Below are 27,101 nucleotides of genomic sequence, written 5' to 3'. Positions count from 1 at the left end.
TCTGTGCATTAGAAAGACAGCTTATATGAGATGTTTTAGAAATAAATTGGTTAGAGTAAGACACTATAATAGACTATAATTGTAGACAAAAGACTTTTAGATGTTGCAAGAAAGGACAAGAAGATGTAAGGTAAAGTGAGGGAGGTGAATCATTATGTAAAATCTCATAGGAATATTAAATATCACTAACAAAATATAATATCTTGAGATTGACAAAAAGTCCTTAAAATGTTGATAATAACAGGATACTGAAAACCATGAATAGACCTAGATGATACATGACAAGTATTTTTTGAGCCACTAAAATGTTTCCAAAATGAGAAATTAGCATTGTTTGAAGAGTACAAACAAAGCAACATAAATAACATTACATGGCAGGTGTTTTAGTGTTTTAACAGGGTATGAAGAAGAATGCAAGCCAGCTCTCGGCTCAGGGGCTTTGGACAAAGCATCACCCAGAACAATGTAATTACTGACCAGTGCATGGGACCTTTTCAGATCAATACCTGTTTGGGCACCAGCGGCTCGGAGTGCACATGAGTAAGTCACACATAAATCCCACCAGCACTTCATCATAACCAGAAGATTTTGAGACAAGAGCCTTAAAGTGACAGGTTAGACTTATAATTTCACTTTTTTATGACAGAGTTGACTCCAAAACTTTACCTGGCAACTATAATGTTAACAAGGGCCAAAACCTGGCACAATATTTTATACTTTAAAAAATATTAAAAAATAAATATATGACAACACATTTATTTTGGATTAAACTAGGGATGCACCAATACGATACAATATTGACAATTTTGATGTATTGTATATATTCCAAGATATTGGTTCAGTGAATAAATTACAAAACACATTTGGGTAATATTTAATCATACCATTTGTGTTACAAGAAAAAAAAATCATATTTTCTGTCTCTGCCCTTCGGTATAAGTTAATTTCAGATATTGGCAGATAATTAAAGTCATCCTTGTGTGTAAACTGTCCCTGCTTGGAAAAAATGTTCTGTGTTAATAACATAGGTAAAGGGATTCTGTTTAGATCTCATTGCAACTTCCTTTTCCTCAAATTTTTTCCCTACAAACTACTACGTAACTGACTTAATGCTATGATAAATATTTACTACAGGTACTATTCCACCATACCAAGTGACATTTAAAACACAATAAAAACCTTTCATACGCACTTTAAATTCCCCTCGGCAAAAGATGTAGGAAGATACAAGTGGTCCATGTAATACATCCAGTGCACAGACATAAAGGGCCCTTCATTCGGGGGCTCTCGAGCATAAAGCATGCGCCAAACGCAGATTAAAGACCGGGTGGATGGGTGGTATGAATGTGCGTAAATACACCAAAGGATGAGGTTAAAAGATCAAGTGCAGAGAATGAATAGTGGTTTTAATAAGAGTCAGCAGCTGCTAAAGGTATTTAAGATTAGACCTTTGTATGGGAGATCTCAAAAGTAATTGAAATAAATTAGTAAAAATAAATAAATAAATAAATAAAATAAAATAAATAAATAAATACAGATGAATAGCCAAAATCAGGACTAAATATTACGATTACATGGTGCATAGACCAAACTAGACCCAACAGAGCTAAACATAGAACTAGTTTAAAATGATCACAATAAAAAATAAAACTTTAAAAAGGTCCCTACAATACACAAACTTGACTCTTGTAAGCTATTTTATGTTACTTTCTCAAAAAACATACCTGGTGTTTTGTTTTATTCACAAGTTTAAGTATTATTAGTCTGTCTGCATCTCACTACCTTTTACCTTTTGTTCAGTACAGATGGGCATTTCCAGGGTTGAAATTGTCCAAATCACTCAAGTGAAGGCGTATGTATTGACTTCAAAAACACAGTGGAGTACTTCCTATATTAACACATGATATCACAACATGAAAGAGTGTTTTCTGTTTCAGAGAATTTAAAACAAGTGTTAAACATGTGTCAATACAACTCAGACTAAGGTTTTGATATGGAAACATTGTAACATAGGTCAGAAAACAGCCTAATATGGGGCCTTTAAATAATGATCATCTTTTGTCACATTGTTTCTTATAAACTGCTAAATTAAATAGATTGGAAAAGTTAATTGAAGTGTCTTTTTTGCAAGCCTGAACTTACATCTGTGACAGTCTAATTGGATGCGTTCACAGCTGTTCAGTACAAGACAGTTTAAAGATGTTTTAGTTTAATACTTTATAGCCCCCCCAAGGCACTGAGGGGGATAGATGTATAGCAAACAACTGTTCAGCAACACATTTAATGGAAAAGGAAGAGCCAAATCTGCCGAGGTTACAGATCTAAAAATGCAATTTCCTTCTGTGTCCCCAGCCACAAAACACAATTATGGAGATCTGTGGTGTGTGAACAATGTATTTTGGTGCAAATAAAAACATGATGTGCAAAGACTGACACTTGGAAACAGAACAAGCATGAAACACTTCTTTAGTTATTCAAGTTCCAGTTTTGTTATTTTTATTAGCACAATAAGTCGATAAATTAAGACATACAAAAGACATAGACTTTCCAGTTAAAAGATGAAACCTTCATAAACCCTCAGACCTTCAATGCTACTTGGCACAGTTGGAAATAATAAGGCTATTTCACAGCAGTGTTAAAATGTTTTAACAAAGATGGTAAAAATGTTAAAATAAAGGCAACCCTGTCAATTCAAGTGTCATTTGGGGTCACTTTTGGCTCAGCTTGTTGAAAACCTGAAAATTCAAAATATCAAGTACCTGATTAGTGTTTCCAAAAAAATAAGTTATTCCTATACAAAGGTCACATTTTCACTTAATTGTCATTGCCAGTACCAACAGAGGTAAAATGGTGTTGCTGAGCAGTTTTTATTCTTTATTTTCAGGACCGTGAAGCCTCAGAAATCCACCATCTTCACAGAAAAGAAAAGACACAAACTTTATCTCGCACTCACACTCCTCAGACGTCTTCACTGGTCTTTGTCATGGTTTAGAGCCTTGTTAACAGCTGGACGAATAAAAAAAAAAAAAAAGGAATAATGAATTTCAGCATGCATTGATGTCAAAGAGATGTGTTAAAGAAGACATGTCTGAATAATTTTCCCTTCTCATTTACTGATTCTAATTTGTAGAGTGACTGATCCAAGTGATCCTTAGTCTAGTGCATTCTGGATGAAAATGCTCTGAAAATACCGGTTTTAGGAGCAGACACTGTTATAAACGTCATCACAACAAAAAGTCCAATGGATAGCTGCAGATCACACTAGCGAATAGCAGATTTTTTCCTATTATTTGTACCAAAATGACCATGTGATGCTGCTGAATAAAGATAAAACTATGCAGGAATCACTCTAAAACTACTTTTAGAGGGAAGGGAAACAACTACAACTCTGAAGGTCAATTTGGCATTATAGGTCTGCTTTAAAAATGATGAAAATTCTGTGACAAGAGCACAGTAGTTTACGATGTCTCCTCACCTTCCTTTGCTACAGTGTCAGTGATGTTCTTGGCTTTGTTGGTGAGATCGTTGACCACTCGGTCCATGGCGGCCTGGTGCTTCAGGAAAAAGGGGCGAATGGCACGTTTGTACAGGATGTCTGAGCCGTTCCAGCTCACAGGGGCCATGCACCAGATCAGGAACAGGCACTGGGGCAGGGACAAAAGTGAACACATACTAACAAATGACAACTATGTTAAAATATTAAACAGAGATATAAGCATGTCGAAAATGGAAATGGATAAAAGTACAGGTATTTGTTTTGGTGTACTAGAATGTGGTGATGTCGTACTCCCAGATGGGGGCAATATGCAGTTTTTCCTATTGATTAATTGGTATTCTCATAAGAAATATCCAAAAAATGTATAAATGTTGAAGCTTTTCATTTCCAGTAGTGACTAGACCCTAGAATTAGACCCTAGAACTGGCACTAAGTGCAGAAATCTGCATTTCAGATTCCTATTCTATGCAACATTTTTCCCATTCAAAAAATCGGTTTTGTTTCAAATCGTTAATAATTATGACAACAATCCCAATTTTTCATCATTCCGAAACCTATAGCTAGATACAAAGATATGGACAGGTAAACAGTCAAATCATTATATTGTCAACATCTCACCACCTATGAATAATGATTTTTCACTGCTGTGAGGTGACATGAACCATAAAATACATTTCTGGGTTTTTGGTGACAACTAAGCTAACAGCTCTATTATTTCTTTTACTTATCTATTCTATTTTGTAACTAATAGGGCTTTTAGGATTCTTTTACAATGAACTACTGTGTCCATGTGGCTAAATAAAGTTTATCTAAAATGTCTGTGTAATCCCGCCATCATCGAGGTAGGATCCATAGCAGAAGAAAATATAATTCTGTCAACTATATAAAAGTTTATCCAAGTAAGACAAAACCAGATACATCAAAATAAACAAAAACATTAGGAGTAGACATGACGTAAGACACTTTAGTGTAAGGGAGTGCACCTTTCCAGCGTAGTAAAATGGGAACCAGGACAGGAAGATGTCAGAAAAGGACTCTGCGATGCTGAAGAGGCCGTACACCACCCAGTAGGTGAGCCACTGGGTGTCGTCCTCCTTCACGTTGCTCTCGATGGCCTTGATGCTGAAACACACAGACAGGTGCCAGCTCAGCTTCTGGGGGCACCAGCAAACTCAGTGTGATTCTACACAAGGACAGAGCTGTGCCAGAGGAGACAACATCTCCTCTTTTTACTACAATGTCTAAAAGAAGTAGCTACTGTGTTTAGTGGAATGGGCCCTTTGTGCTGCTAGACCTGTCATGATAATTAATTACTATATCGATTAATATATGAAAGCTGGAAATTTTGGCGTTCAGTATTTGTCATGTGGACAATTTATTTATAAATTTTGGGAAATTTGGGGTACAGTAGCTCAGGTTGTAGAGTGTTTGCCCACTGGTTCTGAAGGGTGGCGGTTCGAAACTTCGACATAAATCACTGGCTGATCGATCAGATCCACAGACCCACAGGTTAGCAGTGTGATTCCAGCTCCCACAGCTTCCGCTGTGTCGCTGGGCAAGACACTTAAACCACCTCACCCCTAGTGTCTGTGTACACTGGTGTATGAATGTGTGTGTGTGAATGGGTGAGTGGTTCCTTAATGTAAAGTGCTTTGAGTGCCTTGAAGGTGGAAAAGTGCTATATAAAAATGTAACCAATGACTATTTAGTTGTAATACAATAACATTTGAGCTCTAAAAAGGTTATATAAGTGACTTCTATGGCTAATTATAACTTCATTCTGCATTGTATTTGTTGCAGCTCAGGCCTTTGAGTGATACTGTCCATTTAAAATTTGTTTACTGGGATAATCCTGCTTTAAGATTTTTATGACAGGAGTTGCTGTATATCGTTTATTGCAGTATGTCTCTGTAGCAAAATATCATGTTTCAAAATTTATTATATGACAGGCCTATGTGCTGCTCTAGGTTAAGGGGTCCAGTGTCAATAGTAGTTTTAGTATCAATGAGTATCTAGGTATCAATTTATTTTGACAACCCTCCTTTATTCAAACAGAAAAGGTACTTTTACAGGAAGGCATGCTTTATTAAAGCAGCGTTTTTAAAATTGAGTTTCAAGTAATTCCATTTTACCAGGGCGGTGGCTTTAACTAAATCTCAATCAAATTGAGATCCAATCGTTTTAAATCGTCAGTGATCATCTTGGAGCTTTTAAAAAATAGGTCTACAGCCAAACTTCTGTCAGAAAAATAAAGTTATTGAGAGCACAGTTTGGATTTTCAAGGATTAAATTTGACTGTTGTTTAAAAACAGTAATGATGAAAAAGAAAATTAGTCAAATAAAATGGAAAACAGTAATGAATACAAGGAAAAAAATTGCATTGTTTTCCATTGATAATAACAAAATCACAAGTAAAAGTAAGGTTTTTTGCAGTGTCATATATATATAGGTGCCATATGAATAAATGTATAAATTAATCTATTCTAACAACATATTTTGGGAAATAAACAAAGACCAATGGAAAACAGAAATATCCAGTGCCTAAACTAAGACTAAACAAATGATAAATGATAAAAAATAATAATAAATATTATAATATAATAATAAAAAAAATAGTCATACAAACTGTAGTGTGGCAATACATACGAGAAATAAGCAGGATAAATGAAGCCAATCAGGTTGCAGAGCAGCGAGGCTCCATATCCAAAGAGAAGGTACAGTCCGACTAATCCCAGGCCACCTACAGAGAAACAGGTTAGTCAATACCAATACTTTAATCTGCAGCTGATGTTTATTTTGAGAATTATATCAAGTGAGGTTGTGTAAGAGCTGGATGTATGAGCACTGCATTGCCAGGTGACAAGAGGCATTAGTTTGAAGGGGCCATATTACTCTCTATTACTATTTTCTGACATATATTTTAATATTTTTTCCTTGTCAAAAACATACCTGGAGTTGTGTTTTGTTTCATTCATACATTTAACACACAAACCCTGCATACTTAGGTTATTTTCTCAAACACTTAGTTCTACCATGTGATGTGGTGGTAATACAGGAAATGCTCCACTCTGTTTTTAAACTCCACAAACCTTCACTATAATCATTTGTACAATTTTAGCCTCAGGATTGCCCATTTCTACTGAACTAAAAGGTAAAAAGTAGCTGCTTACAAATAACCAAAACATGACATCACAAGGTGGAGCAGAGCATTTTGAGCTTTGGAGATGCACAATAAAAATAAAAAGATTACTCAATCATGTAAATGAAAGAAAGCAATTCCAGATATGTTTTTCAGGAGGTAACAACATTATACATGGATTAAAGTTCACAAGAGTCGATTTTCCATAATATAATGCCTTTAAGTCTTAGCAAAACACAGTTTCCCGGATATTCTATCTGAGTACACATTTTGCACGTGGCTGCTATAACCCTGACTTAAGCATGTTTGACAATTCAGTGAAAGATTCCTCATAAGAACCAGGGTTTGCATAGCCAGCCACTATAATAATAACCACACCATAACCAACAGCAGACACATGCATCAATGAGTAAGCTATGGTTTTAAATAGAGTTTTGCAGCAGAGACAAAGCCCTCACTGCAGTAAATAAAGGCTAGCTTGCTGACTTCACAAAATACCAGCTATTTTATTAGGTCAGCGTATTACCATTATTTTCCATAGGTGAACCCTGCTGAGTCAATAATATTATCAAGCCAGCCATAAGGTCTCAGTGGTCCATACTGAGCTGAAAAGATAACATAGTGTACCACGCAAATCTAATACATACATTGCAACAACAATTAAAAGTAGCAATAAACAACATCAGTACATGAAGGGTTAACTGAGACAAAGCTCTAACCGACACCGGTTATTTGCATGTAATTTGCACGTGCTAAGGCGTATCCAAATATCTGCTGTAGGATCCAGAGGATGGCTGCAAGAAGTTAGTGCAATTGAATTAAAATTGCAATTTGAATCATCACATTAGCAGAGTAAGGATTATGTAATTATTAGTCACATAATGTTATCTGTAGGCCTGTCATGATAACATATGAAATATTGCTACAGATAAATATTGTGATAAATTGTAATACTGAAACTACTTTATACCACTGACACAAAGCAAGATCATTCCAGTAAACTGATTTTTAAATACACTGTCATTAAAAAGACATGAGCTGCAACAAAAAAAAGGAATCAATAATAAGTCAAGTACATATTTAGTTTTTAATTTAGTTGTATTGCTATGGCAACGGTCCTAATTTCACATCATTCTGAAACCCATGGATATAGTGTTAACTGTATCACGTCGTTCCATGGTTCTTTTGTTTAAATTTTTACATGTTTTTTTTCCCCCAATGCATCTCTAGGGACATTTGGTACATAATAAAGTTTTGTTAGATCCCAAGCTGTATAAAGATTTGGTTTTCCAGCTCCAAAAACAGGGATATAACTTGATATGATATTTTCACAATATACATACTTTTTCCTTTTAAAATGCCTGGACAAGCCTTTGGTTCTGTCATAATCCAAAGAACTAACATCTAAAAGTGCTTAAAAAGTCATTTCATCATATAAATTGAAGTGAAACAAAGCAAAGATTATTGTCATTATCATACTCTCAGATTGGGGCACAAGCCAGATTTCAACTATTAATTACAAAGTACATCGTAACTATTAATAAATATGCTAGCAGCCCCCATCTGTATTAAATAATATTGGCCTATAGAATATTGTGTTGTCATCTGAAACCAGCAATATGCATTTCCTAAGGATGGTGTGACAAAATTGCCACAAGATTGTGCACTCACGAAGAAAAACGATCTTGTGTGATTTTTTTTTCCAAGTGTTTACATTTGAACTGGACAAAAAAAAAAAAAAAAAAAAAAAGAGTTACATGTTGCACACTCAGTTCTACCATGTGATGTCATGTGGTAATACAGGAAGTGCTACACTGTGTGTGTGTTTTGGTTTGATCAGAAATTCCTTTTTGAGGCAAGACAGAAACCGTTTTTCTCATCTTTACACTTCAGCACCATAGACCTGTGATGTTGAGAAAAATTCTGCACAAAAACAAACTGAGAGCTGACTTCAACTTGACAAACAGCTCACAACAATGAGCAAACAGCTGAGTATTTTACATTGCATTATGTAACCTGTAATCTATTCTGTGTACAAGCTGTTCAAGTGACCAAAATGACAAATGACTGTCTTTTAACTCACTGAACTACGCAGTACTGGAGTGGCTGTGTTAGGACCACTATAATTTACTCAGCCCTGTTAAATGCAGAGAGCAGACTCATGCTCCTGGTATTTACTCAGGAGTTGAGATATTTGCTTAACAGCCCATTTTGTGTTTGTGTATGGAGGTGCACTAATAATCATGAGAGTAAACTAGGGCGAGACTTAAAACTGGGAATTTACAAAAACAGTGTGTTTAAAGTGAAGTCATGATGAATTTGAGTCACAGGCTTTCTTCAACTTAGCCACCAAATGAGAAGTATAACAGATACACAAAATGGAGCTTTCTTCCAATTTAGCACAACAATCTTGAATACAATTTGATAAACTGTTTGAATTACCCTTTTATTTGAATTTTAATGTGCAGTATTAAACAAGAGATCCAGTTGTGTTGTCTTCAAATTAGCTTTGTATGAATGAAAATTCAAATCTAATGAGATGTTCTAGGACAAAATCAGTCTGAAAATACTATAGTCTTATTACATCCAATTAAAGGCCTAACCAGGGTATTGGCTGAAACCCTTTTCATGGAACCAATACATCATCCAGCAGATTTTACAGTATCTGTGCCGATATTCGATACCAGCATAGGCATCCCTAGTAAAGGCTTTGATATTCATTACAAGTTTCAACACCACTAATCCCTTTTTAACAACAGAATGTAATTTTCAAAACAAAAAAGTTGTTTCTTTAACATTACGTTGTGGCCTTCTACTAGTTCTGAGAATTCTGTAACATTCAGAAGAAAGTCAAAATGTACACTTCCTTTTTTCTGAATCAATACTTGTTTAGTTTTGATATCAACTTTAGTACCACTTATTATCTGGTACAAATTTTTTAACAACTCTAATTTTGATTCAGATTAAAAAACGCACTGCAGTCTTACTTACATTTACAGTGAGTAATGCAGAGGTTCATATTGCTATATTGAAACGGGCAGTCACTGAAAATAGCCTATCCCTGAGCTATTTGCAGATGGTAGCGTTTGATCCTGATCTAACCAACCTTAGCCACAACATTTGCACACATTTCACACGCTTCTTTTTGCACTTGAACATGAATGTCAAACAACGTAACTGCTGCACAAACTTAACAGATCGATTGTTAATTTAAAACTAGGTCACTCTGGTTTGGCCCATTTCCTGTGCTACTGGCAGGGCTTATCAACGTCCGCCTGTTTAGACTGGCATCTGTTGATTGTATTTCAGCTTCACCAGAGCCAAAAACCTCCAAGCTAGACATGAAACACATATAGCTGAATAACCAGTCCTCCCAAATAGTCACCCCCTTTCCTCTCTTGTGCTTGATACTTGAGGACCTGACAAAAATACCAGCTGTGGCAGTTCATATGGGATTGGACGCTGCCTATGTTACAGCAAAGGGCAAAAGTGCGTTGAAAAAGCATGTGAGAAAGATTACAAGGCTACTCTAATCTAAAAATGTAGAATAAAGGTTGGAGCTGAATGAACTTTGGCATTCAGACTGGAGGAGGGTAGTAAAAGTGACGACAGGATGTGAAATTAGATCAGAAGGTAGTGCCAATACCGGTCACGATAATTACTATATTGTTCAATATTTGAAAGGTGGAACAATATATTTTGGGGTGGTCAATAGTTATCTTGTGTACTCAACAGAATGTAGCCGTTACTGGAAAAGGTACAAACCCGAGGCACACAGACAATGAATATACTTAAAGTACTTAGAGCACCTGTACTGCTTTTTTAAAAAAATTTTTATGACCCAGTTCTACCTTTTCTCTTCAGCGTTTATCTTGTGTACTTTGTCTTTGCTCTAATGGGAGATTGTTGGTTATTTTTTTGGCTATATGATAAGATTTAAGCTGTAAAATGTTGAATTAATAACTTCTATGACTCATTACAGATGCAAACTAAGGACTCAAGTGTTTAATTCTGCTATTTAATGCAGCTCATGATTTGTTTAATAAAATTGTAGATTTTGAATAGTTTTTTGTTTTAAATCTGCCCTTGGGTCATTGTGTCAGAGGAATTAATTTGTTAATATTATCGTTTATCATCTATATTTACTTCAACAATAACTTCTTTATAAGAAGACAAAATGAACATCTTTTGCTTACTTCAACAATATATCGTGACAGGCTTAGGTTATACTACTGAAGTCTGAGCAGACATAACACTAATCATATCCCATTTTCCCCAACAGACTTTCAGTTCCTTTTTATACTAAACATGCCCCATTGTATTTAGTTTGGTAGTTCCCTCTGTGGTGTCTGGATGGATCTTGTGTCACATCATAATGAAGTCCCAGTTTGTGTAATATGAAAAAGGGCACTATGTAACTTGCTTGTCTCCATGGAGATATTGTTGTCTTGTCTGGAATGTTGCTCATCTTTGCATTAATCTTATTTAGCTTGCGTTTATTTTATTTCAAATGTTTTAATTCCAGTCCAAAGATTATTTTTGAAACAAACTCTAAAGCATCAAAAGCAGCTTCTTAGTTTGTGATCTTTCTGAATAACCTTGTGATCGGACACAGCTAAAGTTAAATGTTAATTCATACTGTGCAACATTCCCGGCAAATCAAAAACATCTCCATGGAGACAAGCAGGTGAAAGTCTCTCCACCTGTAAAGTTACAAATTACACCTTTAAAGTGATCTTCTTGTACTTCTGAAATCTTTTTATTAAGCCAATTCTCTGGATAGGGAACCCATTATCATTTCATTTTATGTTTTATTTAAATAGTGAGACTTTACGAAACGTTGAACCAACTATGGAGCTAACGTTTTTGTTAAATGCATTAAATAAATAATCCTTCTGGAACATTACATTACAAATACACTTGAGAGGTTTGATGTCAGCAAATAAACTTAACTGAACCGTGGATACCATTAAATGTCATTTTAAAGTTTGCACAACTAACCAAAACAATACGCGTAGTTTCAGGGTGATTGTTTTCGTATCCTGATGATCGTACGCGGTGTAAAATGCATGCTTTGACAGTTTTAAAAGCACCAGTGTCCGGTTACTCGTCGTTAACTTACCCGAGGCGATATATTCCCTCTTCACTCCCGTTTTTTGTTCTAGGACAGCCAGCTGATCTGTCACAAAGTTCTTCTCGTGGAGCAGAGCCACGAAACGCTCCTTGTACTGACTCATTTTCGGGCTCTCGCTTCCTGCAGGATCAAATCAGACATTGCAAAAGTTAAATACAAGTTTAGATGGATTCATGGAGAGTTAAAAGCCGTTTTGCTAACCTTGGATAAGTATTTTTACCCCGCTGCTCTGCCTGCTGATGGTGGCAGGCTGTTGCTGACTGTTAGCCGAGCTGTGGTGGGAGGGGTTTGAATGACCGCTAGCCAATCAGAGCGATCCGTTTGGATGACGTATGAACAGCAGGTGATTAAAAAGGCGCACCGAAGTCACACAGTCCATGGTCGAAGTGGATATTTACCGTCGGCATTTTGTGATTATTGCCAATTTAATGTATTGGACAGTTAACTCAGCCTTATTTCTTCATAGTTGAGTTGGGTACACTATTTAGTAGGCATGCATAATGATATATATGTAAGGGGTGAAATAATGAAGGGACAGACATGAAAGTTAGTAAAAGCAGCACCCCTAAAAATTACATTTTCTGAGTTTTTTTTTTTTTTTTGTGTGTGTGTGTGTGTCATGTTTTCTTCGTAAATCCATCATCAAATAAACAAACTAGAAAAGCACTCAGAGAGCGCAGACCTCCGCCAAGGACTACCCCCATTTTTATATAAATTGCGATAAAATCAGTCTTCTGGATCAGATCCGGATCAGCCTTTGGAATATGAAAGAGGATCCCATTGTCCATCCCTGAGTCAAATTTCATGCGGTTTGGTAAATAATTAACCGAGATATTGAGAAACAAATTTTTTGGCCCCATTTACCACAATGTTAACTAAAATTTCAAAGTGATCCAGAATCCAGGATTTCTTCCGGATCACCCCCAAAATGAAATCAGTTCTTCCTTTTCACATTTCCAACAAATCCTGAAAATTTCATAAAAATCGGTCCATAACTTTTTGAGTTATGTTGCTAACAGACAAACAAACAAACAAACAAACAGACAAACGCCGGCAAAAACAACCTCCTTGGCGGAGGTAATAATGCTACATCAGTTAAATAGTGGGACAAAGTAGGTATGACCACCTGGAGACAGTGGCCTAAATATGCTCATCAGACAACCAGAAGGGGGACATGTTTGTTCTTGAAATCAGTTATTCATGAAACACCAGCAAAATTGCTCTGATAGAGGAACAGATCTTTTTTTTTTTTTTTTTTTTTTTTTTTTTATCATATACTGAAATCATTTCTGAAAAAAAAAAAAAAAAAACCTTATTTATCTCACATTTTGCCAGCTTGCTACCTTTTTCAAATTTAATTTTGAGTAACACTGTACTCCCCGGACCCTGCTGCATCTGTAGGTGTAGGTTTGTCCTTGGGAAATCAGAAAGATTTTAACAGCCCAAAAAGAAACTACGAAAGAGCATTGTAGTCAGTAATTATCTCGTAATTACGAGATAGTTTATTTTGTTTTTACGACATTTTTTTTTTTACGAGGGGGGGGGGATACTATCTCGTAATTACGAGATTTTTTTTTCACTGACTACAATGCTCTTTCGTAAGAAACAAACAAACAAAAAAAAACACAAAAAAACATAATTGACATATGCAGTTTATTTTTGTATTTTCCTGAAAAACTTGAAATCTGTCAAATGCAAAAATCAGTCAAACATTTATGTGATTTAAATCAGTGAGGAAAAGAATTATTGTTGCTGAAGCTGGGACAGAAATAAGTTTTATTATATTGTTTTTACAGTAATCCTCAGCTTCAATAAGTGGACGGAGGTGGGAATTCAAACCAAATTGCGTTATATTATGCTTTTAAAACTATGATCTGTTTAACATCTTTCAAAAAATCTTGTTTGGCAGATGCATTGAGTAACAATATTGGATTTATATCCGCACTCAGGAGTAGTTGTTAGTAGGGTTCAGTTTATTACTTTCCGTGGGGAAGCTGTTTTCTGCATTTCACTCGTTCTTTAAAATCAAACAATCTGTTCTGCTTTGTGGCTCTGACAGTCGACTTAAGTCTGTTGGTTTGTAGTACGAGCATTGACCCAGCAGAGGGAGTTCTACATCCATCTAAGAAAAAGTAGCTAGTGCTTCGTAGAATAATTACTGCACCCAAACTGTTAATGCAAATTACTTACAAAAGTGACACATTTTGGGAAAGACAATGGGGACTTAAACTACACATCTGAGTTCTATTTCAGGTCTTTCACTTCCACAAAGGCAGGTGCATTCAAATGTGTTTACTGTAAAAGATAAGCTTCACTGCTTCTCCCTCAACCGCTGTTGAGGTCAGATATTTCAAAGCAATGAAATGGTGTTTAGTGCAAAAATGTCCAAAAATGCCTGCTCTATTTAAAAAAGAACAGAACTGAAAATGTAATTGCATCTTCTGAACTACAAATCAATAAAGCCTGTTTCATGTAAGGTTGACTGTTTCACCAGTGTGCCTCTCAGGAGTAATGAGCATCACATCACAGTGCTTGACGACCCATCTCCATGGCCGTGATTGCTTTGTCAGGACTACTTTAGCTAGAGGATTTTTACCAATGGTGCATGTATTCGGCTGATGAGGAAACACACCCAGACCCAGTGAGACGATGCAAACTCTGTAAAGGAATGCCCAGACAACACAGGGATTGAACCAGGAACTGTGAAGAGTGAGGACTAGCCACCTTGACCCTCTGTTTCACCTACAGCTCACCTCACCTCTGACCAACATCTCTCATGCATGCCCTGCACCATTATAACACACTGCTCTGATAGATTTTTTTCCCCTTCTCCCTCATATGCTAAAATTTTAACAGACATAGCAAAACAACACAACTGTTTTGTAAGTTTCTTAAGAAATAGTGAAGAATTGATTTGAAATGTAATCAGCTTATCAACCAGTACTAGTAGTAGCAGTAATAGTCATATTTTAGCCTGTGGTGACAAAGCATTAAAATCTCTGCTCCAGAAACAAGATGTTATATTCAGTCCTGTTCACAGTGTTGGGTCTACTGCTGCTGTCAATATGTTCCTTCAAAAGAGGGAGCTATACTGTAAGAACTGTCAGCACAAAAATCCCCTACTTCTTCATGTTGAAATCTAACGTAAATCATTCAGAAAACTGCCATAGGGGATCTGAGGAAATAAGTAGTGTTTTAGCCAAGTCATCTTCTGTTCCCCTTGCACAGGTTTATGCAAACGATGTTCCTACTTTCAAATGCACAAGCAGGTTAAAGGTCACATGGTCAGCTGATCCTTCCTGAGTTTTATAGTGAGCTGAAGACTGCACGACTCACATGTGTCAGTGAACGCACCATGGCTCTGGGCTGCACCATCCTCATCTGGACACTGGCCTGCTGCTGCTTCACAGGTTCCACTCTCAGTGACATTGAACACAACACACTGCCTTTTCTCTCTGTGTTTCTTCTCATCAATGTATATTGTTTTTTACAGGATGCAGTGGTCAGGTCACAGTCACTCAGCCTCCAGTCCAGATGTTTACTCCAGGATCCACCGTCACCCTCACATGTAAAACTAACAAAGATGTTTATGGCAATAATTACATGCACTGGTATCAGCAGAAACCTGGTCAGACTCCAAAGCTCTGGATAAAATATGCAACACAACGTCTGTCAGAAACTCCATCTCGGTTCAGTGGCAGTGGGAGTCACAGTGACTTCTCTTTGACCATCACTGGAGTTCAGGCTGAAGATGCAGCAGTTTATTACTTGTCAGAGTTATCATAGCGGTGGTGTGTTCACACAGTGATTTGTGCTCGTACAAAAACCTCCCTCAGTGAGTCGTTCAGAGTGAGACCAGAGCAGGAAACAACTGCAGCTGCTCAAGAGGAACTCACATCACTGATCTGTGTGTAGTTACACCAAACATTCACCTTTATATTATTTTAATCTCTCAATCTGCATTTATCAGTCTCAATTGCCTCATGTTGGCAGAAGTAGAAAATGTTCATTTGGGTCTGGAGTTAGACTTTGTCTCAGAAAGCAGTCACCATCACAACCAACCCACCAGTTCAATCCATCCATATAATATTACATGTGTTCATCTTTATGTAATAACCTTAATTTGGGATTTTGTAGCAGGAAATGATGAGAGTTACACACTTACTGAGATCAGGTCAAAAGCATCTACTTTGTTAGAATGTGTGTGGGTGAGAAAAAAAAACAAAACACAATTCAATCAAATCAAACATTTAAAATTAAAATAGTTACAAACTTGATTGGTAAGTTTGGCTGTTGTTTGAATTTAAATATTGAATATTAATGTATTTGCTTTACTAAATGATCAGAGAGATTCAAAGTTGCAAATATAAATTTAAATGTAGCCAAGTGCAGATTTCATGTTTCATACTCCACATGATTCACTGGACAAAAGACAAAATGTTTTGATCAGCACAAGCTTTATTAGCACAAAACACAGTAACATGAAGCTGCAGAGTCACATGTTTATCCCTGAGCCTCCATGAGCTCAGTCAAACCCAGGGAGTGTCCCATAGAGCAGGTGAAGTGTGTCCTCATGTGGACGTGTCTCACTGGGAGCAGGACAGTGACTCCAGGCTCTGAGTGACTGGGCTCTGTCCACTCCGATGGGCCTCACAGATCACTGATGTGTCTGTCCACTGCTCTGTGGACAGCCTCAGGACGCTGATGCGGCTGTAGAGGCCGTCCCCTCTCATCACCTCTGGGCTGTGGGACCCCTCTGTGGAAGCTCCGCCCACTCTCCAGCCCAGCGTCCAATCAGAGGGGAAGCCCCCGCTGGCCACACACAGCAGCGAGGCACTGCCCCTCTGCAGCTCCTCTCTGGACGGGGGCAGGACGGTCAGGGTGGGCCGCTGTACTCCCACTGCACACAGACAGGGGCAGCACAACACAACATTAAATCAATACGTCAGAAAACAGTCAGTGCACAAAATGATGAAGACTAGAGACATTTACATCTGTGTCTTTCACTTCCTGTTCACTGTAAGTCTGACCAGCGAACCGTGGACGACTGATATTATACTCATAAAAACTGTTAGAAGTAATGTTGATTTTTTACACATGAAAAATATGAATACATTTTTTAGGGGATCACTTGAACTGGGCTGATTTTATTTTACTATTTTTATTTTATTACTTCTAATTCACTTGTTGTAAATACAATTAAACATAAAAATGACTGAGTTCATAAACAGACATTGGTGTTAAGTGAAAGTCATTTCTTTTATGTTAAATACATGAATTTAAAACACAAAAAGGAAACTAGCAAAACTCATAATCATAATCAGCAAGTCTATGGAAAATTCAGTAAATTAATTATACATATTTTGTGTTTCTTTATCATTATCAACACTGAATAAAACTAATAATAATTGTGTTTTTTGAGAGCATTGTTTCTTTAGCACTGACCTATACAACTGTAACTATAAAATAAAAAATTAAAGATAAACATTCACCAGCCTATATACAAAACCAAAATCCTACTAAAATACCAGTAATAAAGTAGTCCTGATAAATTATAAAGTAAAAAGTACTCACAGTCCACGATGAGTTGTGTTCCTCCTCCAAACGTGTACCACAGTGATACAAAGTAATGAAGAGGCCGTACAAAAACCTCTGCTCTGTTCTCCTCCACACACTGCTCTCACTTCACTCACAACATTCACTCACCTTTTACTATTTCTAACATTATATCATCCATTTTTTGAAACCTGTACATATTTCTACTTTGGACGATTGAAAACATGAACAAATGTGTAAATGTAGTATTTTTGTAAACAAATTTTTCTTCATTTTTTTCTGGCATTCATATTACTTGGTGTAGTTAGTGTTATCTCCAGACATGTTTTATTTTCTGTGCTTTAAACTCACTGTGAATCAAGAAATGGGATGTGATATTTTGTATAATAGAATAATTAACTGTGCCCAGTTGCAAAACCTTTTGCATGAATTGTGTACAGAGCTGACAGTAGTAAGTTTAATAATACAGTGACGTGCTAATGTTGTCTTTAAGGTGCAGTACTTTTAATTACTGATGTGACTAGTGTGACTGCTTCATACTTCATACTATACTTATGTCCGACAAAAAAGTGTTGTTGACATGTGTGTATTTCAAATGATTCCAATAGGATTAATACATGTGGGTTCAGTGTAGAGTTGAGTACAGAGACAGTATTTCCATAGAGAGGAGGGTCACATGGTCAGCTGATCCTTCCTGAGTTTTAAAGTGAGATGAAGACTGCACCACTCACATGTGTCAGTGGACGCACCATGGCTCTGGGCTGCACCATCCTCATCTGGACACTGGCCTGCTGCTGCTTCACAGGTTCCACTCTCAGTGACATTGAACACAACACACTGCCTTTTCTCTCTGTGTTTCTTCTCATAAATGTATATTGTTTTTTACAGGATGCAGTGGTCAGGTCACAGTCACTCAACCTCCAGTCCAGACAGTTACTCCTGGATCCACCGTCACTCTCACATGTAAAACTAACAAAGATGTTTATGGCAATGACCGCATGCACTGGTATCAGCAGAAACCTGGTCAGACTCCAAAGCTCTGGATAAAATATGCTACACAACGTCTGTCAGAAACTCCATCTCGGTTCAGTGGCAGTGGGAGTCACAGTGACTTCTCTTTGACCATCACTGGAGTTCAGGCTGAAGATGCAGCAGTTTATTACTGTCAGAGTTATCATAGCGGTGCTGTGTTCACACAGTGATTTGTGCTCGTACAAAAACCTCCCTCAGTGAGTCGTTCAGAGTGAGACCAGAGCAGGAAACAACTGCAGCTGCTCAAGAGGAACTCACATCACTGATCTGTGTGGAGTTACACCAAATATTCACTTATGCTTAATCTAATTTATATTTCTCATCAATATTTATATTTCTCTTTTATTTGAGGGTGGGACAGTTAGCATTAATAGATAACATTTGTCATTAATTTTTTTATATCTTCACTTACATGTGCATTGATCTAATGCAGCAATGAAACATGAAAGTTATAAAATACAGTTATTAAAAACAAATGTTGTGACATAAGCTCATGGTTTTATTGTTATCATGTTTTGTTGTTCCTTTTTTGCCCTAAGTGAAATGTTCCCTTTCCATGTGAGTGGTAAGCATATTACAAACATTTACATACACATATGTCAACAAGAACAGTTACAAGTTAGTTATGGAAATGTTACGCCACAAATCTTATGTACCCTAATGTATTTGAGACTTTAAAGGTGCACTGTGTAACTTTTTGGTTGGGGGTCCGTTACCTGCTTGTTTCTATGGATTATTATTGACATCAAACTGTCACTACAAATCTCAGACTGCATTCAATACTTATTTTTGTTATTATATTATTTGGTAATTTAGTAGAAATATTTAATACATTTTTTTTTTTTTTTACTCCAGTTTAGTTTGCTAGCTTTCAAAATATTTATATTATTTTGAAAACATATACAAAATGTGCTATTATAAATGAAAATTTAAACACACCTCTCTTTTTATGGAAATATAAAAAATTCACAGTATATTTTCCCATGGTGCCATTTACCTCTATTTGAGGAAAAATATTTGTAAATGAAGTAAATATATTCTTTTTTTCACCAGTCTAGTTCCATTTGGTTTGTGATGAGTGTAGTTTTTGTCTTGTGTAACTTGAGCTCTTGTCTGTCCACCTCCCAGTTCACACTGGTGTCCTGTGGAGAGTCGGCGCTGAGCAGCTGAGCTTTTCAGTTGGGCTTCATTGCTCTACTTCAAATGTTCCACAGTGTAACATTAAACAGATCTGCCTCACATTTATTCAATTACAGGGGGTTTTATTGCTCAAAAATACCGAGAACTTCAGGCATTCTGACCATAAGTGAGTTTGCCTCTCCACAGATCTGATAATTTGTCCTGGTTTGGTTTCCAAGAAGACACAAATGTTTAAAGCCATACTGTGAAACATTCCAGAGAAAACAATAATATGAGTGTGAGAGTAGGCCTGTGGGTGGGCTCTACAACTTGGGTGCAGTCTGACTATTGGTTGGCAGTGACATCAGTCATTCTATAACAGCGCTCCCTTTCCGTCCCCTCACCCTCTGACCTCACACTCTTGCTTCCGGTTTCCCGTTGATGCCGCTTGTCCACCAGTCTCAGTGCTTGCTGCCATGGGCCAATGTTGCTGCGGCATCTGTGTACTGCCTGTCATGCCGGCTAGTGGGCAGGAAAGCTGTTTGGGTTCTGCCCTTCGCCGCACTCGTCCAGCTACTAATACAGATCTTGAACCATGGAGTTGAGTGCACTGTTGCTGCCTTGCCTTTCCTTGCTGTTTCTGTGTACTGATGTTTTCCAGAGATTTGAGCTTGGACTGGATTTATGTCTTAGGAATAAAGTCTTTCAGTAAACTGTGAACCGACACCTGGAAACATTACTGTCAAAATGAACTAATTTAAGTGTGGCAACCGAGGGGTTCAACACTCCGGGAAATGTTAAGTTTATATGGTGACTTGCTGCAACAACGCCACCCCAAATCTAGTTTGGGGAAATGAAATCTAAATGTAAGGCCCACAGGTAAGCATATCATTAAGGGAGAGAGAGCCAGGTTCCATCATTTACACAAATCTTTATTCCTTTCTATTTTAAAAGACAGATTTAAGTGGTTTAAAAAGTAGCTACGTCCATAAAAATCAGCAACAGTAAAACACTACAGTGAGAGAACGAGTACACAATATTGAAAATGCAAAACGAAACCCCAAAACCCAAAGCAAAACTGAAGCAAAACAAAACAGCAAAACAGACATAAAACAAAGATAAAACTAAACAAAGCAAATGTGAAGCAGAGGCACAGCAAAACAGAACACAACAAACAAAACACAGCAAACAAAACACAGCAACACAAAACACAACAAACAAACAAACAAAAACAAACAGCAAACAAAACGGAACAAACAAAACAGCAGAGGTGGTGTCCTCACGCCGCTGCAGGCCCCCGCTGACACCTAGAAAATTAAATTTTGGAATTAAAATCGGAGCCTGCAGTGCAAGGATCTGGGCTAAACATACGTGGTTGAAGGTGACAGTGCGTAATCCCCAGAGACGAAAGCGCGCCCTAGGTGCTCTGTGACTCGGAGACGCGAGGGATCAGATGTGGTGAGAGCACCGGCCAAGCAGTGGCCAAGCAGCGGCCAAGCAGCGACACTAAAAGGAAACGTGATAGGAAATTTGATGTAACGGGTATGGAATTTACAAAGTGAAAGTTACCTGAGCTGGAGGACAGAGCGGCCACAAGGAGAGGCCCGGAAGAGCGTGTGAGCCAGAAGGGGGAACGACTGAGAAGGGAGCGCTTAAATAGCCCACCAGCGCAGCGCCACGGAACGCAGGTAAGGCACTGCAGCTAGACCCTCAAGCGGTCTTGCCACATAAGGAAAAATTATAAAATAAACTGTATCTTTTGATACATGTGAATTATGCCTCTATTCATCAACAACAAACCCATGTGCCTTTATATGAACTGGTCCTGGGCCAATTCCCACATGGCGTTGTTATTTCCCCCCCCCCTTTATTATGAGTTATGTTACTGTAATTGTTAATTATTGTTTAATTATTGGTTCAGCCAGTAGTTACAAGATCTCAAGGTAGACCCACTCGCATCTGCCACATGAGAAAAACAGATGACAGACTCTCCACCACAAAAGTTACACAATGCACCTTTAATTCCTTGCTTATTTAAAAAAATACAAAGATATTCAAATGTTGATTTTAAATATTTTCACATTTTCTGTACAGATTGATCCAAACAGCACAGTCATATTTTACCCTGCGGTGACAAAACAACAAAATCACCACTCCACAAACATGATGTCAGATTCAGTCCTTCTGTTCACAATGTTAGAGCCTATTCCAATTTACAATTACAGACTTGCTGTTAATATGGTCCATCAAAAGAGGGAGCTATACTGTAAGAGCTGTCAACACAAAGATGACACTTCAGTGTGAAAATCCCCGACTTCTGCATCTTGAAACCTAATGCAAACTAACATAAGAGATCTGAGGATATCAGTGATGTTTAATTTAGCCAAGTCATCTTCTGTTTCCCCTTGGATGATTGAATGCAAATGATGTTCCTACTTCAAATGCACAAGCAGGTTAAAGGTCAATGGTCAGCTGATCCTTCTGAAGTTTTATAGTGAGCTGAAGAATGCACGACTCACATGTGTCAGTGAACACACCAGGCTCTGGGCTGCACCATCCTCATCTGGACACTGGCCTGCTGCTGCTCCACAGGTTCCACTCTCAGTGACATTGAAACACAACACACTGCCTTTTTTCTCTCTGTTTCTTCTCATAAATGTATATTGTTTTTTACAGGATGCAGTGGTCAGGTCACAGTCACTCAGCCTCCAGTCCAGACAGTTACTCCAGGATCCACAGTCACTCTCACATGTAAAACTAACAAAGATGTTTATCACAATGGTGGGTCTTCTTGGGATATATTCTGGTATCAGCAGAAACCAGGTAAATCTCCAAAGCTCTGGTTAAAACTTGTTACACAACGTCTGTCAGAAACTCCATCTCGGTTCAGTGGCAGTGGGAGTCACAGTGACTTCTCTAAGGACCGATCACTGGAGCTCAGGCTGAAGATGCAGCAGCGTATTACTGTCAGAGTTTCCAACGCCCCAGTGTTCACACAGTGATTTGTGCTCGTACAAAAACCTCCCTCAGTGAGTTGTTCAGAGTGAGACCAGAGCAGGAAACAACTGCAGCTGCTCAAGAGGAACTCACATCACTGATCTGTGTGGAGTTACACTAAACATTTATCTCTAATTCTTGAATGTGTATAGTAATTTTTCTGGATGTGCCATTGTGATTAATTATATTTTTTTCCAGGAGAAAATCACCAATTATGAGATTGTAAATTCAATTCCACTCTCAAGAAAAGCATATACATGTTTTTGTCAACACTCTTTTTTACATTTTTCTTGAGGTCACACTAGACTCTGGAGATTCCATTAAATTCTTAAATCATTCCAAGAGTGTGTTGCTGAGTAAGATAAAACAGACTGTCCCAGATCTGTGAAGCATTGAGGCCCACTGAAAAATATTTGGAAGCAGGAGCTATTTCAGGTATACTTTATTTTGCAAGACAATTCTTCACAATTCACATGTGCTTTAACCGAATGCAGCAAAGAAATATGAAATGTATAAGCACCAGTCATATAGTCAAATATTCTGACATAAGTTCATGGGCACCATGTTATAATATCTGAATCCCTCCCACAGTGTATTTACTCGTGCTCTATGTGAGTCATAAATTTCAAATACAAAGTCGTGATTTAAATGTTAAAAGTAACAGGTTTTTTTTTTTTTTTTTTTTTTATTAAATAATTGTGGACATGTTGAGTCACAAATCTGAAATCTGTTGGATTGTAGACAGTCTATTTTTTTTGCAGTAGTTTGTTTGTTTGTTTGTTTTTTCCTGTACAAATATCAAATACACACATTGTAAGTCTCAACATTGTATACACAGTAATTAATCAAAATGTAGCCTTAGATGAAATATTTCATACTCCACATGATTCACTGGACAAAAGACAAAATGCTTTGATCAGCACAAGCTTTATTAGCACAAAACATGAAGCTGCAGAGTCACATGTTTATCCCTGAGCCTCCATGAGCTCAGTCAAACCCAGGGAGTGTCCCATAGAGCAGGTGAAGTGTGTCCTCATGTGGACGTGTCTCACTGGGAGCAGGACAGTGACTCAGGGCTCTGAGTGACTGGGCTCGTCCATCCGATGGGCCTCACAGCTCACTGATGTGTCTGTCCACTGCTCTGTGGACAGCCTCAGGACGCTGATGCGGCTTAGAGGCCATCCCTTCATCACCTCTGGGCTGTGGGACCCTCTGTGGAAGCTCCGCCCACTCTCCAGCCCAGCGTCCAATCAGAGGGGAAGCCCCCACTGGCCACACACAGCAGCGAGGCACTGCCCCTCTGCAGCTCCTCTCTGGACGGGGGCAGGACGGTCAGGGTGGGCCGCTGTACTCCCACTGCACACAGACAGGGGGCAGCACAACACAGTGTTAAATCAATACATCAGAAAACAGTCAGTGCACAAACTGATGAAGACTAGAGACATTTACATCTGTGTTTTTCACTTCCTGTTCACTGTAAGTCTGACCAACAAACTGTGGACAACTGATATTATATTCATTAAAACTGTTAATAATGGTAATGCAGATTTTTTAACTCATTAACACATTTCAGTACATTTTTTTCAGATTCAATTTAATACAGGAATATCATAAGAAAAATATTTTTACTTAGAAAAGATTAAATATATTACTAATGCTTTAAGCTCATTTAGCTCTACATTTCATACTAAATGGGCAATAGTGTGACTGGAGGGCCATTTCTTTTAAATTTATTATCCACAATCAATATGAAACAGTAAACAGAAAATTCATTGCAACTTCAGTAATAAATAAAATATATAATAAATAAATTTATATATATATATATATATATAGAGATAAGAGAGAGAGAGAGAGGAGAGAGAGAGAGAGAGAGAGAGAGAGAGAGAGGTATGCAAAAACACCAGGGGAGCCAAACACCAACTCCTGGTTGACCGAACAGTCGGCCACGACTGCAGAACCGTAAGACCAACCTGTGCACTGCCTGGATTGATTACAAGAAAGCCTATGACTCAATGCACACACATGGATCACTGAGTGCTTGAAGCTGTACAATATCAACAGGACTCTAAGGGCGTTCATTGCGAAACTCGATGCGGTTGTGGAAAACCACCCTTGAAGCCAAGGGAAGCCACTTGCACATGTGTCCAAGAAATGTGGCATATACCAAGGAGACTCACTGTCCCCACTACTGTTCTGCATAGGCCTGAACCCCCTCAGCCAAATAATCGACCGCACTGGCTATGGATACCGACTCAGAAACGGGGCCACCATCAGTCACCTCCTCTACATGGATGACATCAAGCTGTACGCTAAGAGTGAGCGAGACATCGACTCACTGATCCACACCACAAGGATCTACAGTAACAGACATCGGGATGTCATTCGGGCTTGAGAATGTAGCAGGATGGTGACAAAAGAAGGGAAGGGTAGTCCACACAGAGGGGGTGTCACTCCCAGAGGGAACAATAGCAGACGTTGACAGTTACAAGTACCTTGGTATCCCACAAAGCAAGTGGCAACCTTGAAGAGGCAACAAGGAAAGCGGCTACGGCCAAATACCTGCAAAGAGTGAGGCAAGTCCTTAGAAGCCAGCTCAATGGCAAGAAAAGTGCAGGCAATCAACAGCTACACCCTGCCAGTGATCAGATACCCTGCAGGGATGTAAGCTGGCCAAGGAGGAGATACAGACCACAGATGTTAAGACACGAAAGCTCCTGACCATGCATGGAGGGTTCCATCCCAAATCCAGCACCCTGAGACTGTACGCAGGCCGGAAGGAAGGGGGCCGAGGACTAGTGAGTGTGGGAGCCACTGTCCAGGATGAAACATCCAAGCTCCTTGAGTACATCAAGGACAAGGCCCCGGCAGATGAGGTGCTCAGAGAATGTCTCAGACAGTGGGATCCAGAGGACGAGGTGCTGGAGGGACCATCATGGCAGGACAAACCCCTACATGGGGCGTACCACCGGAACATAACTGAAGTGGCTGATATCAAGAAATCCTACCAATGGCTTGAGAGGCTGGTCTGAGGACAGCACAGAGGCACTGATCCTGGCTGCTCAGGAGCAGGCCTGGGCACTCGAGCAATAGAGGCCCAGATCTACCACACAGACAAGACCCACGGTGTAGAGTGTGCAAAGAGGCTCCTGAGACAGTCCAGCACATAACTGCAGGGTGTAAGATGCTGGCAGGGAAAGCATACATGGAGCGACATAACCAAGTGGCGGGCATAGTGTACAGCAAACATCTGTGCAGAGTACGGGCTGGAAACCCCAGGATCAAGGTGGGAAACACCTCCAAAGGTTGTGGAGAATGACCGAGCCAAGATCCTGTGGGACTTTCAGATACAGACTGACAGAATGGTGATGGCGAACCAACCAGACATAGTGGTGGTGGATTAAGAAACAGAGCAGAGCCGTGGTGGTGGACATCGCAATACCAAGCGATGTAATATCAGGAAAAAGGAACACGAGAAGCTAGAGAAATACCAGGGGCTCAAGGAAGAGCTGGAGAGAGCCTGGAAAGTAAAGGCATCAGTGGTGCCTGTGGTGATCGGACACTCGGGCTGTAAACCCCAAACTGGAAGAGTGGCTTCAACAGTACCGGGAAAAACAATGGACATCTCAGTTCAGAAAAGTGCAGTACTGGGAACGGCAAAGATACTGCGCAGAACTCTCAAGCTCCCAGGCCTCTGGTAGAGGACCCGAGCTGAATGAGGGTGAGAGAGACCCCTACCACCGTGGAAGGTGAGAAACACATTTTTTTTTTTTAATATATATAAATTTATAATAAAACATATATTTAAGAAACAATAAATGCCCCGTTAAATAGCATTTGGTGTATTTTCATAACATTTTTTATGACCGATATTTGTTTTTGTGTAATTTTGGAGAATGATCTTTTATATATTTTAATAATATATAATAAATAAACTATAAATAAAAATCTAATTAAATTTAATTAAATTTAATTTAATTTAATTTAATTAAAATATACTAAACTGTTACACTTAGTATTTTTAGGGCTCTGTTTGTTTAGCTTTGATCTACACAACAACAGCTAAAAATGATATTTAAAAAATCACCAATTCATAATAAATGACAGAAATCCTACTAAAATGCCAGCAATAAAGTAGTTCTGATAAATTATAAATTAAAAAATACTCACAGTCAACAGTGAGTTGTGTTCCTCCTCCAAATATCCACCACAGTGATACAAAGTGATGAAGAGGCCGTACAAAAACCTCTGCTCTGTTCTCCTCCACACACTGCTCTCACTTCACTCACAACATTCACTCACCTTTTACTATTTCTAACATTATATCATCCATTTATGCAACCTGTACATGTTCTACTTTGAATGATTGAAAACATGAAGCAATTTGAAAATGTAATATTTTTATTATTATTATTATTATTATTATTATTATTATTATTATTATTATTATACCATTCATATTACTTGGTGTAGTTGGTATTATGTCCAGTCATATCTTATGTTCTCTGCAGTAAATTCACTGTGAATCAAAAAATGTGATGTGACATTTTGTATAATAGAATAATTAATTAAGTGTTTTGTACCTTTTTGTGTACAGAGCTGACAGTAGTAAGTTTAATAAAACAGTG

At 38.2% G+C, this 27,101-nt stretch overlaps 2 protein-coding genes and 3 gene segments (V, D, J or C); 3 read left to right on the top strand and 2 right to left on the bottom strand.

Moving 5' to 3' along the window:
• Positions 1 to 2,462: 2,462 nt before the first annotated feature.
• Positions 2,463 to 12,117, bottom strand: zgc:101744 (Receptor expression-enhancing protein 6-like). 2 transcript variants are annotated; one of them, XM_055159487.1, is made up of 7 exons: positions 11,971 to 12,117; positions 11,758 to 11,889; positions 6,143 to 6,236; positions 4,480 to 4,618; positions 3,476 to 3,644; positions 2,954 to 3,006; positions 2,463 to 2,735 (listed from the first exon to the last, which is right to left on the bottom strand). In XM_055159487.1, exons 2-6 carry the CDS (start codon positions 11,870 to 11,872, stop codon positions 2,969 to 2,971), a joined length of 555 nt encoding a protein of 184 aa, XP_055015462.1. In that variant the 5' UTR covers positions 11,873 to 11,889; positions 11,971 to 12,117; the 3' UTR covers positions 2,463 to 2,735; positions 2,954 to 2,968. The 2 variants fall into 2 exon arrangements, with proteins under 2 accessions (XP_055015462.1, XP_020774679.2); XM_020919020.2 differs by having other exon boundaries at positions 2,463 to 3,006; positions 11,971 to 12,116.
• Positions 12,118 to 15,025: 2,908 nt separating this feature from the next.
• On the top strand, positions 15,026 to 15,614 carry LOC110154968 (immunoglobulin kappa variable 6D-21-like). The segment is given in 2 exon segments: positions 15,026 to 15,179; positions 15,263 to 15,614. Coding segments are annotated over 2 exon segments (348 nt in total).
• Positions 15,615 to 16,209: 595 nt separating this feature from the next.
• LOC110154997 (Ig kappa-b4 chain C region-like) lies at positions 16,210 to 17,870 on the bottom strand. The segment is given in 3 exon segments: positions 16,210 to 16,669; positions 17,344 to 17,443; positions 17,838 to 17,870. Coding segments are annotated over 3 exon segments (447 nt in total).
• LOC129411081 (immunoglobulin kappa variable 6D-21-like) lies at positions 17,808 to 18,846 on the top strand. The segment is given in 2 exon segments: positions 17,808 to 18,130; positions 18,214 to 18,846. Coding segments are annotated over 2 exon segments (408 nt in total).
• Positions 18,847 to 26,954: 8,108 nt separating this feature from the next.
• Positions 26,955 to 27,101, top strand: part of LOC129409397 (excitatory amino acid transporter 5-like) — an 8,355-nt gene continuing 8,208 nt past the window's right edge. Inside the window, exons 1-2 of the mRNA XM_055155344.1 lie at positions 26,955 to 26,961; positions 27,071 to 27,081. Of these exons, the coding sequence (XP_055011319.1) occupies positions 26,955 to 26,961; positions 27,071 to 27,081 (18 nt within the window). The remainder of the gene's footprint in view (positions 26,962 to 27,070; positions 27,082 to 27,101) is intronic.

Source organism: Boleophthalmus pectinirostris, unplaced genomic scaffold (assembly GCF_026225935.1).
Source record: "Boleophthalmus pectinirostris isolate CB_2022bp ecotype Guang Dong unplaced genomic scaffold, ASM2622593v1 HiC_scaffold_10, whole genome shotgun sequence".
In the NCBI taxonomy this organism is placed as follows: domain Eukaryota; kingdom Metazoa; phylum Chordata; class Actinopteri; order Gobiiformes; family Gobiidae; genus Boleophthalmus; species Boleophthalmus pectinirostris.
This window is presented reverse-complemented; position numbering and strand designations above follow the sequence as displayed.